Source organism: Drosophila eugracilis, unplaced genomic scaffold (assembly GCF_018153835.1).
Source record: "Drosophila eugracilis isolate 14026-0451.02 unplaced genomic scaffold, ASM1815383v1 contig_75, whole genome shotgun sequence".
NCBI lineage: Eukaryota > Metazoa > Arthropoda > Insecta > Diptera > Drosophilidae > Drosophila > Drosophila eugracilis.
The window spans coordinates 1,352,752-1,367,811 of NW_024573645.1; the positions used below are offsets into that span (position 1 = coordinate 1,352,752).

General features: G+C 41.1%; 1 protein-coding gene across 1 annotated transcript; it reads left to right on the forward strand.

Moving 5' to 3' along the window:
• The first annotated feature begins 301 nt into the window (after positions 1–301).
• Positions 302–14,129, forward strand: LOC108111571 (D(2) dopamine receptor). Its single transcript, XM_041819506.1, has 6 exons — positions 302–814; positions 6,027–6,711; positions 8,546–8,648; positions 8,741–8,866; positions 9,623–9,806; positions 11,105–14,129. The coding sequence occupies exons 2-6, from the start codon at positions 6,177–6,179 to the stop codon at positions 12,071–12,073; spliced, it is 1,917 nt and encodes a 638-aa protein (XP_041675440.1). The 5' UTR covers positions 302–814; positions 6,027–6,176; the 3' UTR covers positions 12,074–14,129.
• The last annotated feature ends 931 nt before the right edge of the window (positions 14,130–15,060 follow it).

Consider the following 15,060-nt stretch of genomic DNA (forward strand, 5'->3'; position numbering starts at 1 on the left):
GCATAAGGTTTAGAGACACGGCTTAATTAAACATTGTTCTTGGAATTAACTGGGCTTTGCCCTGCCACGTTGAGCATTTGAATATTCAAATTTCGACGGTTGTTTGAACAATTGTTTAAATACAAGACGAGTAGGAGAATTGCAGGATTATTTTGAAAGTCGCGTGTTTGCATGCCCGCCAACTTGGGATCCACAAGAAACAGAAATTCACTGGAAACCCAGTGTGACAGAATACTACGGACGACTTCGGTCCCGACTCTCCGTTGGTCGGTCATCGTCAGCGTCAGCTTCGTCGTCGTTGTCGCTAGCTTTTCAGTTTTTAGTTTTCCTCAAGCGCTCAACCGAGTCGGTTGTCTATCGGTCTAACGTTCGGAGTCGCACAAAAATACCGCGTGGGGGTCTTCAATCATCCGAATCCGTAACGGAGAAACCGAATTGATCAGCCGCCGGCTTACCTGACCGATAACGTCAATTTGAATTTTTGTGTTCAAGTGTTCTTCGTCACGCGGTTAAAAATAAAAAATAAAATACAACAAAAAATAAACAAACAAATAAAAAAAAAAAAATATCAAATAATATACAATGAAAGTGAATGAGTGGCTGCAGCTGCATCGTCTCCTTCAACTGCATTTGTAGTGCACTTATAAAGTATCCAATTAAATAGGACTCTGGCTCCTCAGACAGCAGTAATAATAATAAAAAAAATATATATATACCTGGCAATATAAAAATAATAACAGCTTTGTGTCAATAAAACAATGCGGAATGTTTTGATATGAAAGCGAAGGAGTGCGCAGGAAAGCGATTGCATTAAGTAAGTAAACAGTGCGACGAGGACCCTTCTCGAGGGTGAGGACCCTTGTACAGAGGAAGGACCCTCTTCTTTTTCGCAGAACCCCTTTTACCTTCACCCAATTCAGGTGTTTAAAGCGGAGTGGCAGGGCAGTGACATTTGCATAGATCAGAGAGAGAGAGCAGGAGCGGGTAATGGATAAATGCTTTCACGCTAAACACCTCGATGGCACTGCCAAATAAAGAGGACAAATAAGTGTCTGACAGTCTCAATAAATAGTGGCTTCTATTGGCTGACAGTGGGTTTTGACGTCAGCGGGTAGTCCGTTGTCCTGGGGGCGCAAATGGGTGACCCACCCATGCCTCCATCATCAAACTCCATAGAGCACCCTCATCCCTTAACGTTTATTTGCCCACCGAATGCAAATGAAATATTATTTCACATGCACATTACCCATACGCCATGTTAGCCGCAAATTGCAACAAATGTTCAACGGAAGTGGGATGCTGGTGTGGGCGGTCGAATGAATTTTAACGGAACTCAGCATTTTTTTTTTTTCGTTTTTGTGATTTTCTTCCTTCTGTGTGCTGGTAATGGTAAGAAGAGAAACCCTGGAAAATCACATGCGAAATATTCGGAAAAAGTCAGAAACTATTTCTAGTTGCCAAAGTCATTTCGGTTGGCCTTGCAATTGTCACACTTGAAGTGCCCTTCTGGCATTTCCGAAAAATATCTCTTAATAACGCGAATGAAATGGTGCTTGGTCAATTAAGGCCGGAATAAGGTGAAGGCCGACAGCTGCCAAGTGCTGGAAAATCTCTAAAAAATAGGCTACAATGAAGCAGCATAAAAGTGTAAATATGTGGACCAGCGATGGCGAGTTGTGTTTTTTGCGGACAGATATGTCTTATTTTTTAATTGGAAATTGCTAGAAAATTTATTTAAAATGAGTCTGTGGAATAAAATATGGAAATGTTAATGGGGAAAAATAAGTTCGCAATGAATTCCTGACAATGATAAAATTAAAAAGTAATTTAAAACATTTCTTTCTCGCTTACTAATATTCATCCTAATTCCATATAAACATAATGAAAAATATTAAATTCAGAGTTTTTAAGGTTAAAAATACGAAAAACGAAATAAATTTAGAAAGTATTATGTTGCTTAATAGATAAGGCCTTAAAGCCGCTCTGCAGCAATCAAGAATAAGCCATTAATGCTGATATCAAAGGGAAGTAAATGCTGTATAAAGGGGAAGGTGTGGACATAAAAACAACTTTAACTAACTAAAAGCTGTTTCTGTTTAACAGATAGAACCCTTTTTCGAAATTTTCCCTCCGATCTATCTAGTTTTCTAAAACAGATAGCAATGCCATCACTGCTGTACGAGTATACAAAAATCATTCTGGTCCATTGTTTATTGGCCGCCGTTTGGGTTGAACTTTTAGTGCGAAATAAATCTTCCATGGACACCAACATCAATGATACAGATTTATCTAATGCCGGAGATGAGTGCCGCCCTGATTGATGACCCACTCCCGCCAAGAGCAGCGGAAACTTATGCCCCGATCTTTCAAGTTCAGATGGCTAAAAAAAAAGAAGTAGCTCGCCTTTTGATATCAATTATAAATTCATAAGTTTGGTTCTTTCCAACAAAGTAATTTGATTTTGGCAACTCAATTGGTTGCCTTTGAAGAAATAGTTTAAACCACCCACTAGCAATACACCCCCACCACTGTGGAAAAAAGGGTAAAGCTTTAGAGTTGATTGCTGCCATTGTCATGGAAATGGCAATGAAAATATGAAATAGGAACCACCGACCAAGAACCAAGAAGATTAGGTCGCTCCGCTCGTGCAAACTTGGCAATTGAGTTGAAATTAGATTATCAATCAAAGTGCTAATAAAAACGCCATTGCTTATCGTGGTTAATGGTCGGATGGGTTTGCCGCCAAAGATCGCCAACCCCTTGGCTACTTGGCCGGTCTCCCAAGTCACATTCTTAATAATGAGTTCATAAATCTATTTTCAGCCCAAAGCCCTCTCGAAATACACATGATTTCCAACCTTTCTAATTGCATACTTGAGATTGGAAGTCTTATAAGCAATACCTATAGATATCGATAGACCACAATTATGGCCAAATGAAAGAGAACCTTATCTATCGGGGATGACACATTGCCTACGAGTTCAGGCCGATCGATACCTTGTCCCTGACAGACAGCCATGGGCTTTGGCATCGTATCTAATTAATCAGTTTCACCTTTGAGTACGTCACTAGGCTGGGTAAATATTTACACATAAACCGCAGCATAAAAAAGTAAAAGTTCCCATACTGGCACCTCGCCCCCAATCCAGATTGCTATCATGTGAGCGATAAGCGCCTTTATGGCTATTCCGCGTCAGCGTTCAAAGCCTCAAAAAAAAAGGGGTGAATAAGGGTCAACGAATTGGGGGATACTCTTTCCGAGAGCCAAGTCTTATAAACCTTTGCCCTAAGGTTTTAGCTCAGTGAAGGAAAAGGAAACTTGCCATTAAAACTAATCTTAAATAAAATCATAGGTAGAAAATCTACAAAACAGCTTCTACCTCTCCTTAATTGCCAGCTTTAACAACAATTTACACTTAAATCGGAATTAAACTACGAGTGAAAATGAAATATATTAGCATAGCAGCCTAATTTCCAAAGTCTCTGCCAAAATGTGCTTGTTTAAAAGTCAAATAGCAAGCCTTAATTACATAACCGGAATATTAAAGGCCAAATTAAATGTTAAACGGGGCATAATTTAAAAGGGAAATGTACAGCAAATCATACATTAATTAAAAGTTAGTTTCAAATGTTCTGGTTACATGGAATTTATTATTATTATCCTTCCCATTTTCCTTGAGATATTTACTTACAGCCTTTTTTTTGGTGCTGAAGTTTTAAGCTAATATTTCAACCATCCCACACACACAGGCGGGGATTTGAATATGCAAATTGCTAAGCTAAATTATTATTCCCTTTTTTGTGGGGGGAAATGCCATAGCCTCCGGCATGATTCCGGATTCCGATTCGCATTCCCATTCCAATGGCCACATCTGGTAATTTTATGCCTTCGCCTTTCGAACCACCGCCACCTAGTCTATTGCGATATCAGTTTTAATTTGGTTATCTCACCCACACAGAGAGAGCAGAGAACTCACAAGGAGTCGCAATCAGCAGAGACTCACACTATCGAACGCTAAATAAATAATACTTAATGCCAAATTATTGTCAACAGAAGTGGCAAGAAGTGTCGAACTGCCTGCCAGCCCTTGCCATTCGGTCTGCACTTTCGCACATTCAGTCAAGAGTCATCCGCTTGTCGGGCGACGTTTATTCCGGCGGAATAGCAATAGAGCTACACCTCTATATACATATAGCCATATAGCCGTACATAATTTGAGCGGAAATCTAATAGAGCGCCCGTCGAGTATCAATCTTATCGCCCAAGTGCACGTGGAGGGTCCGGGCGTTGTGGAAATTGTGAATGGTGGAAAAGTTTCGGTGATGAATAGCACAATCCGGCAGACGAGCGACAATCATGTTTGGAGCGGTTCGGGTATTGGTATCCGAAAGAAAGGTTTTTTTTTTATTATTGCAAGTGTGGAGTGTAAATAAATCGCAGGCAAAGCCATACAGTGAGGTATAATAGAAAGTTTAACCCAAGAAAATATATAAATTTCCATTAATTTGAATTCCGTTTTTATAAATTTGACTAAAAGTTGGAACTAATCCACCACCTTTGAATATATATTTATTACATTTATTTTTGCTTGATAATGTACCTGTTTAATGGTTTAAATTCCACAAAATATTCCCAGCAATAACCATTCTTATGCAGAATTTATGACTTGTAAATTGCAAAACATTTCGCCAGCACATGGCTTATATATTTACATTGTAGTTGTGATGTAATTATTATAAGAACCAAAAATATGGCCAGGAATTTAATTTTGAAAAATATGTAATAAATATATAACACTTTTGTTTCCCAAAATTACTGTAACTGCGTGGAACTATGAATTAAATAAAATATTTAAAGCAAATATTAGGCTGTCAAAAAAGTCTTGCGGTATAAAATTGGTTACAATATTGCGATTCAAGTCAAATATGCGCCGTTTTGTTCGATGACGCGTTCCCAACGAGATGCCAACTTCATAAAGCTCCTCTCATAGAAGCTCGCTTCCCTATTGGCAAAAAACTCGGAGCGTGGCGCATCTTCGACCACCTCTACACCAGAACGAAAACGTTGATTCCATCGTTGTGCGGTGGAAATGGAAACTGTATCGGGTCCATAAACTGCACAAAGTTTATTGGGGGCTTGAGATGCATATCGTAGAGTACTGTAAAATATGCCGTATTTTCTCTTTATTTCTCTTTCCCTTTCCACGCAAAGATTCTTATTCCTCAATAATCCTGATCCAATCACCGCCATAGCTAACCCCACAGATACAAACTCTTTAAACATCGTCATGTTCCTAAACCACTCCCATATCACCTCCCAAATCTAACTAAATCAATTTTTTTGTAAATAAAATGTAATTAGTAATCCCTAGTAATATATTGTATATACTCATAAGCCAAACATTCACAAGCCATATTCTAACTTAACTTAGCTGCTATTTCTCCGACCATTGGTTAGCTCTTAGTTTTAACTAATAAATATTTTGAAGTTAAACGAAGAACTACCTGGGACTAATAATAAGTAACAAAGTAAACATGATTCGATTTATTTCTTTATTTACAATACTCTAAAGTAAACTTCAGTGCTTGTTTAAAAATGGAATGGAAAATTAATTTCTTGTAATTTTTAGGATCAAAAGGGAACCTGTAACTAAGATAGCTACACTAATTGAAGTTTTTCTTAATCATTTACTTAACCCATTGACTTCTTTTCACTACAAAACTACAAAGAAGTGAAAATTCAATGAGATCCACCAGCTTAATTGCAAATGAAAACGACAATTTCACTGATTTCGATTGACAAAGAAACTTTATTGCATTCAGTGAAATCAATTTAATTTCGGAAATTGTCAGAAGAGAAAATCAGATAATGCCTGGAAAGTGAAAATAAGAATATATATGCTAGATCTCAGATTAAAAACCCATACAAATTGTTATTTTTCCGCACCTTTGACTCTGTTTTTATTAAAATAGCAAAGGACTTCTCCTGAATACCTACTAACCGATGCACTTTCGTTTGATTGCAGTTAACCGGACGGGAAAATTCCAATGCAATGACCACAGTTGGGCTGTGTTCCTGTTCCACCAACTCTTGGTTTATGGATGGATATGGAAGGGCTTAGGCTGGCTGCCGGCGGAGATAGCTCTACTCGATAGCGAACTCAACCGGCCGATCCATGGCTGTCAACTTGCAGCTGAATAATTTAAGCGCCATTTATCCATCGCTCATGTATGTGGCCGCCTCCGCCTCCTCATCCTCATCCTCCCTGCGGGGCTTAGGCTCAGGATCGAATGCGGGGATATTGCCGGAAAACATAACCATCGTTTACGAGGATGCGACCAATGGGACAGGAAGTGTTTTTTCCAATGCTCCCAATGGAACTTCTGGCAGCGGCGTGGATGGAGTGGCTCTTACCGAACCCGGACCCACGGCCCCAGTGACCACATTTAATTACTACAACGAGTCGGCAGCAGCAGCCGAATGGGAACATTTCTACGATCTGGTTTTATCCTGGCAGGGCATTATACTGATTGCAGTCTTTGCCACCTTCATTGTGGTCACCGTCATCGGGAATACCCTGGTGATTCTAGCCATATTGACCACTCGCCGCCTGCGCACCATCACCAATTGCTTTGTGATGAGCTTGGCGGTGGCTGACCTTCTTGTCGGGATCTTCGTTATGCCTCCTGCCGTCGCCGTCCATCTCATAGGTAAGTGTGTGAGTGAGTGGGTAGTGTATGGCAGCGCCATTAAGGCATTAGGGTCCTTCCGCGAAAGGAGGCGCCGCTTGCAGGGCTTTTCGCGTGATTACAAGATGAAGATGCCATTCCGGTAAATCCCTCAAAAAATTGCTAACAAAAGCTTTACACCAAGAACCCACCAGGATGCACTAAGAGAAAATAGTGCTAGAAACAAAGAAGAACTGTTTTAGTTTAGTTAGCTGGTAAAAATGTTAAGCTAAAAGTAATTAACAGGGACTAAAAAGTGTTTTATTTCAGATTTTGTTTGTAATCAAAAGAAAATTAAAGAAAATTCTAGAAAAATCCTAGTCTGAGTGTAGCCTAACAAAGTAGCACGAACAGGACTAGGAGCACGGACACGGACAGGATTTCGCGTAGGAGGAGTAGTAGGAGTGGCAGGAAAAGGGGGCGGGGCGCACGCCCCGCATATTTATGTAAATGCTGGTAGGTGGAATATGCGAGTATGTATCTCTCTCGCCTTATGGATTTGTATTCTTTGAACCGAAAGAATTTCTTTTTTTTTTTTTTTTTGCCTCAGCTCTCGTGCAATTTCCTCAGCAGCAATGAAAAAACTCAAAAAAAGGGAACATTCCCGAGCCCAACTTTGTGGAATTCTTTAAAAGGCAACGGCATTTTGAAAGTTTGTCATAATCATCCGCACCATCCCAGAAAGGAATCACATTTCCCCTTTCCAAAATAGTTCATCTTTGTTGGTTAATTCATAGAGCTGAAACTCAAATAAAAAATTATGGAAATTGCTTAATTCTTGATTAAACAATTTCTGCTCTACACTAGCTAGACTTTGGAAGCTAGGAAACTGCATTTATTTTTTGCTGATTTACATGAAAAGTTTTTCTCTGTGGAAATTCCTTTTGACTCTCAGTCATAATTACTCATGCCCTTAGGTTTCCTCAAGGTAAACAATTTACTGGGTCCAACATTTTTCTTCAAAGTATTCATTATAAAGTTAGGTCGTAATATACCCCCCTGGTCAGGATTAATAGTTTGCCATTAAAGCTTAAGTAAATTTAAGTTGGGGTAGGTACTAAAAATACTGATATGACTATCTCTGTGTTGGAGTTTATTAGGCATTATTCGGACACTTTTTAAGCAGAGAAGTAGAAGCTTAAAAATGAAACCAATTCGAATTAATTAAAATACAAAACCACCACTACAATATGTCTGATTTAAGTGAGTACAAAATTCTCATACTTATGTAATTCTCTGCCAATTTTGTGCCTTAACTGATTTAATTTGAGAACTTTGGCTAGAACAATAGGCCAACCTAAGATTGAGCCAAGCCAAGCCAAGTGTGCTGGCCCACAGGCAATATCCAACTAATGAGCTAGCTCCTTGGTCCTGGCTTTTCACAAAAACAACTTTTCATTTGACGCTCGGAGACCATCGACAGGCACTTGATTTAAAAATTAATCGCTTGACAGGCCGCAGACTACGAGGAAACTCCATAAAAGTGGCCACAAATTCAATGGCTTCTTGGGCCAACAGGGCAAAGAGTTGAGGTCCATCGGAGTGTACCACGACGTGGTCTTGGAGTAAAAGCCAACCCACTAAGGGGTCTTATGTGCACGGGTTCATGGGCAACCAGAGAAGTGAAAAACAAAAAGAAAACATTGCCAAAATTTGCCGAGCTGGCCGCTTTAATTGGCCTTAGGTGAGGCATTTGCCGAAAGCCCGTCGCAAAATGTTGCTAATCAAATTGACTTTGGACCGGAATTTTAAGTTGTCCTGCACACGCCGCTCGCTCTGGCTGGTGAAAGTTTTTAATTTGGATTCTTGATTGCAGGTTCGTGGCAACTGGGCTGGGTTCTCTGCGACATTTGGATCTCCCTCGACGTGCTACTCTGCACGGCCTCGATTCTCAGCCTGTGCGCCATCAGTGTGGACAGGTGAGAAGCTGCTGTCAGAACGTTTAACTTTATTCATTCCCTTCTCCCCTTTGCTAAATCGTAAATCTTTGGATTTCCCATCCATCCGACAGATATTTGGCCGTGACCAGGCCACTCACGTACTCCCGTAAACGACGCTCGAAAAGATTGGCCCTAATCATGATCCTAATCGTCTGGCTGCTGGCCCTGGCCATCACCTGTCCTCCTATACTGGGTTGGTAAGTACACTTCAAGAGTTTTACTTAAATATATAAAAGTGTTTGAAAGGGAATTTGAAATATTTAATATCTGACTGAATGTCAGACAAAGAGGCAGTAAAATCTTGCAAGTTTTTAAATTTTTCAGAAGTTTATACATAAAGTTACTTTTTGTGGGGATTCTAAGGACATGTCTGTGTGCTTTTTGGCAAACCTTATTTTGTTAAGTGTTAAAGGCATAGCTAACAGCCAACCAAATCAAAAGATTTGCCAAGAAGTTGAATCAAATTGCTTCTTCAAGTATTTGTGAGAGAATTTTTGGGCATTATAACTCTTGCTAAGTTCAGTTTATTGTTAATGTGCCATAAGCTTAATATTTTATATTGCCAATAATTCTTATTAATAGCCTGCCATAAGAACTTTCATTCATTTTCATGAAAGAAAGATTCGATAGAGTAAAAGGAGTCAAATTCAAAGTCAAATCCTAAGCTTGTAGGCCCATTAAAGTTATTTCTTAGTTATTTTCAACGATTCCTAAGCACCAGAAATTGTTCTAACTGCATAAACAAAATTAATTAAAATAAAATTCGAGACCTCTGGCAGACTTACTCCTGAGCAGACTTCCAAACAAAAACAAACGAATATAATTAGGTGGCAAATTGTCTGCCCTTGTGACCTGCAAAACAGTCGCTGTGGAGTCAAATAATTGAGAACTTCCTGCATTTGCGGACTCGTTGGGCCATTAATTGTATACCCACTCATTACCATTTCCTGCAGGTACGAGCCAGGACGAAGGGACCTAAGGGAGTGTCGGTATAACCAAAACGAAGGCTACGTCATCTTCTCGGCCATGGGATCCTTCTTCATACCAATGGCAGTCATGATTTATGTGTATGCAAGAATTTCCTGTGTCATTGCATCCAGGCACGACAATATGACCGACATAAGTGTTCACAACAAGGTAAGCTAGGCACCCCCACCTAACACCTAACATCCTCCTCCCTACTCCATCGGCAAACATTCCCACGATTCCCACGCCCATACCCAAAAAGCCAACAAAGTGCACAAATACGGAATACGAAATACGGAATAGGGAAACCACTGCAGTTTGCAGTTTGCAGTTTGCAGTTTGCACCGACAAACAACAAACGCTGTCCAGGACCAGCTCAGGTCCCTTACATTTTCCTCCTCATTCCCCCCTCCAAAATCATCTCTATATTCCAAACCATTCCGGCTTAAAGGCCACTCCACGTACGGCACAAACTGCGGCACGTTTGCTTCATAATTCCCAAACGCCAGGAGCTTACACAGATTTAAATACCATACCCTGGCATCCGTCGGGGTATGTGCAGGCCAACTTCCGTTTTTCCGGTTCACTGACCGAGCTATAAAACAAGTTTTTCACTCTAAGTTTGGCAACACACATGTAGCTAATATAATGAGTTTTCAACTAGCCATTTTTTAAGAGGTGTGCTTACAAGCCTCTGGGGGGTTAATACCATTTTAGTGGTTAGTTATGAGATGGTTGATAAACAGTAATCGGTTTCTATAACTTAACTGGTTATTGGAATTTATAGAAAAGGACTATTTTCTACTGCCTTAAAGATAACTTTTTTTAAACTAAATCTTACATGCCTCTTGCCAAACGAACAGGTTCTTAATATTACAAAAATCTATAAGAAGGAACCTAAAAGTTGTTTTTCCAAGTTAAATTTTGATAACTTATAATAATGTAAAAAGTACAAAACCTCTTAGTGGTGTTGATGCATGTAAATCAAGGGTAATCTCCTCTTCGACCCTTTGGTTTCCTTTTAATTTCCTCACTAAATAGCTAACATTAAATGGAGTCTTTTTCGAGAATTTGCCTGCACATATGCCTGGTGTGCAATTTCAAATGGGCTTAAAATTCACTTCCACTGAATTAAAGCCATGCCAGATTTTCCATGAGATCCAAAAAGCAGTCTGAAATCGTATTTAAAATTTAAAGAGATTAGCGCATCATGCAGTTTATAGAACACAGCTTTTTGGTTATATAAATGTGAGTAGCTTAAAATATCCTGACATAGCTCCTTTAAGAGAAGATGATGATGTTCTGCCAGAGTGTTTAAAGCTTCGGCTTTTCCTCGCGTGACATCCTGTTTTAGCACCCCCCCCACACAACACACTTTCATCTTTCGCCGCTTTTACCGCCCATTGACTTCATTTTAGTTATTTATCATCCACATTGACTTAACCGCCTTGTGCACTTTGCGTGTCTAGAAATTCAAACGCTACACGGCGGCGGACGTGGAGAACGAGCTGTCGGAGCAGGAGCAGCACAGTTCGGTTGGCCAGCGCCAAAGACAGGCCACCTCGAGAACCTTCTCCAATCAGACGATAGCCAAGGAGCTGCACGACATGATGCTGAGCGACAGCGACAATTGTGCACCAGTAGGTGGTTCAGGAGGAGGAGGAGGAGGGGGAGCAGGAGGAGGAGGTACTGCCGCCACCACTGGAAGCACAGGCACCCATTGTCAATCCCTGCTGGCCCTGCCCTCCGGCGGTGGAACAACCTCACTGGGCTGTGCCAAGAACGGGTGCTACGAACTCACACGACCTTCCTCGCTGAAGCGCACTTCCACCGCCTCGACGACCATTACCACAATGACAAGTGGCATGGGTCCGGGCAGTAGTCTCCTGGATGCCCAGTGGCAATCCCAGCCGCCGGGTCATAGTCAGACCCAAACCCATTCCCTGTCACAGCCACCGCGAACGCATAGCTTTAGGCATTCGCACGGGGATCGGGATCGGGATAGGGAGCGGTTAAGGAGCCATCATCATCATCCTCATTATCATCATCAGGCGAGTGTGAATACCACCACATCGACCAGCGGGAACACGAATGCCAACACCAACAGCAAATCGCTGTCCAACCGGATTACGTCGCTGAAGAAGGAGAACAAGACCACTCAGACCCTGAGCATTGTGGTGGGTGGCTTCATTGCCTGTTGGCTGCCCTTCTTCGTCAACTATCTGATCACACCGTTTCTGGCCGAGCACCAGGCCAGCCAAATGCTGGCCAAGGCTCTAACCTGGCTGGGATGGTTCAATAGTGCCATAAACCCCTTCATCTACGCCTTCTACAGCGTAGACTTCCGGGCGGCCTTCTGGCGCCTCACCTGCAAGCGATTCTTCAGTGCCGGCCAGAAGCCACAGTTCCCCACGAACACCATGTCCATCAGGCGATAGGGGAGCTCACTCATATCAACTAAAAAACAGAAAAAACCCTCTCAACCTTAAACCCTTCAAGCCCTGGAACAAATTGCCCGCACATAACATATTATTAACTTATTCATTAACTTAAGGCGAGCAGCGACGCGTTGGCGGCGGCGGCAGCGGCGGCGGCAAAAGGTGTGGTCCGTAATTGCACCCACAGTCCAGTGTGTAATTGTTCTCTAGTTTCTCGTATAATTTATTTCATCGTCAGGGTTTTACTTCCGATTCTGGATCATTTTGCCACGTAAGAGACGACCATGTCGCCCACTACGAATTCCATTGGTTTTAGTTGACCTTTTAGAAATGACAGACTTGGCATAAGCAGGGCATAGTTTAGCTTTCCTAAGCTCAAAGGCACTCGAGCGATTTTATTTTAGCAATTTGAAAAATTAAGAAAGAATTATTAAGCATTTAAGTTCTTTTTGGGATTTCAAATCACCTTTGGTCTTAGTTTAACCAAACTAATTTAGCAGTAAAAATTGTAGATCAAAAGCTAACTTCAAGTAGTGAGTTATGGAGCCTTCCTTTATCTCCAATCCAAAATTAACTTGTCCAAGTTTGACTTACGGAAGTTGGACTGTAAAAAGATTGCAATATATGCGAATGCAGGGCCACGATTTCAAGGTATTTCTGCAGAAAGGAATTTTGCATACGAAAAACCAAGGGAAAATCTGATACGCGGCGGCACGTATCGATTTAGTAATTTCCGCGCGACTTTTCCGCTCAGCGGGCGGCGCCTCTAAAATGGCAACATTGCCATGGATGTTGGACTTATATTTGTTTTCTTTTTTTTTTTTGTGTGTGTGGGCCAAGCAAAGACAGCCGACAGGAGGCGACTTGGCCATTTGGCACTGAGACAGTTTAGATGGATGAGAAAACTTGTTTATATGGCTCACCGAAATTGCGCACATTGGTCGTGCTCCAAAATTCAGCCGCGGCGTGCTTGTGGGGCGGTTACCTTTTCGTTGGCGACCCCGACCGATGTCCAACCGAGTTCCGCATTCTCTTTGCCAATTTACGATGCACTTCCTCCCTATGGCACATGAATTTAGGGCTGGCATATATCGGTATATAACTGTCTATATATGATAACTGATATCAAAACATCATAAACTATAGACCAGAGATACGAATCGAATGATTTACATGACTAGAAGGTACTGAAATCAGTGGAATCTAGTGGGTGGATCAGGTCGAGAAGTAGCTTTAATCAGCTTTATCGGAATGCCAGTTAAAAAAAAAAAAAAAACAGTTACTGTGATTTAGTTTATAGTTGAAGGCGGCTGGAACTTCAAGAGTTTTCCTTTAGTCTTAAAAAAAAATTGAAATATAAATAGGCGTGCCTGTGTGATTGAGTGACTGAGAGTAGGTGTGAATGAGGTATAATTGTGTATAATTTAAGGCATAATTTATTCAGGCCATCAAACAGCTTAGCTAACCCTTTTCTTAGTAGGACTAAATTCCGTGTTGTACCAAGCAATCTACTTTTTCTAACTCCATCCATTTAGCCGGCGGTGATGTGATGTGAAGTCATCATCAATGCAATCAAGCAATGCTACGACATAGAGATTAAGTCACACACGAACGCTCATCAGCATATGTATAATGTACTGTAGCTCAGCTCATCTCATATCCTCCTATATAACCTGGGAAACTCGTCACATCCCTTCAATCCTTCTGAATTTCGAAATTTCAGCAACTCACATGTCAGGCCTAACAAGTCAAACAGATGCTCTGGGATGGAGAGGGCTTCCGACCCGTCGAAAAAACGCAAAGCAAACACGGCGGATGAAGCTCATCATCGCACGCCCGTCTATCATCACGCATCTCACTCTCATTCCGGCTGATATATCATATACATAATCCAGCATAATCTGCATATATATATTATACAAATATGTATATTTAGATATATATTAATAGTTGTGTATGTGTAACGAACAGACAATTTTTGTGTGGAAGAACCGAACAAATAAATAGACAATTCGAAAAGACAAAAACTCCCAAAACAGCCAGAGATTGTTTTTTATTATTTCAGCACCCCCTCGCTCTCTCTCTCTCTGCACTTTAAGGTGCCGGATGAGTAGAAGGGACTTCCTAGTCCTGGAACAATGGTTAGTGCGGGTAACGTGAATTATTGATCAGTCTCAAAATTGAATTCGCAACTGCAGATACACTGTACAGTGCGGAACAGTACTGAACTCCCCCCGTTCGCTTTCACATACGAGTTTTGTGCTTTTCCGTACTTCTTCTTTGTATATTTATATTTAACCAGGAGCCGCCAGTCAGTCGACGAATTCAAGGGGAAAACCCCGGAAAAAACAAAAAAAAACTGAGAAGAGGAAATACACCAAGCTGCACGGTTAGAGAGCAAAGTTGTGTTTGGTGTGGAAAATAACCATAAATACGAAGAGCTAACCCCGCCATACCGTCATGAATATTTCATTGTAGCTGCTGCCACATCTCCCAATCTACCAATCCCAATCCCAAACCCATGTATCCACATCCATCCATCCCGCGGGGGATGGAGATTCAGCTGAGCATCCTCTAAATGGAGTTTTAAGACTCTAATTGAGCCCGTGCCCAACTTGAATAACATAAATTGATCGGCTGAGCAGGCAACCAAAGTTACTTCGAATTTCACCAGAGAGAGATGGGGCTGGGCTTGGGCACTTGAGGAGACTCATTTGGGCCACAAAAACAAGAAAGCCAGAAAACAACTTGGCGACGCAAACAAAAGAAGCCGAAATAAAACCAAAGTTCATTTGAAAAACATTTGCAGGGCATTTGTCATGAGAGATTGCAAACTTTTCCTCTCCCAAGCACTTGTTAAATGCTCCAAAAAATATCGATGTAGTATTCCTTTTCAGTTGTTTTCGTTTTTGTTGATGTTCATAACCCACAAATGCTGCGATGACATAACCGAAAATCTTGGGCCAACAAACAACATTAACCTAAGC

Bases quoted from the DNA above. Each gene is read 5' to 3' on its own strand.
- LOC108111571 (XM_041819506.1), top strand. From the start codon at position 6,177: ATGGCTGTCAACTTGCAGCTGAATAATTTAAGCGCCATTTATCCATCG. The intron at 8,649-8,740 runs GTGAGAAGCTGC...TCCATCCGACAG, and splicing joins TGCGCCATCAGTGTGGACAG to ATATTTGGCCGTGACCAGGC. The intron at 9,807-11,104 runs GTAAGCTAGGCA...TTGCGTGTCTAG, and splicing joins ACATAAGTGTTCACAACAAG to AAATTCAAACGCTACACGGC.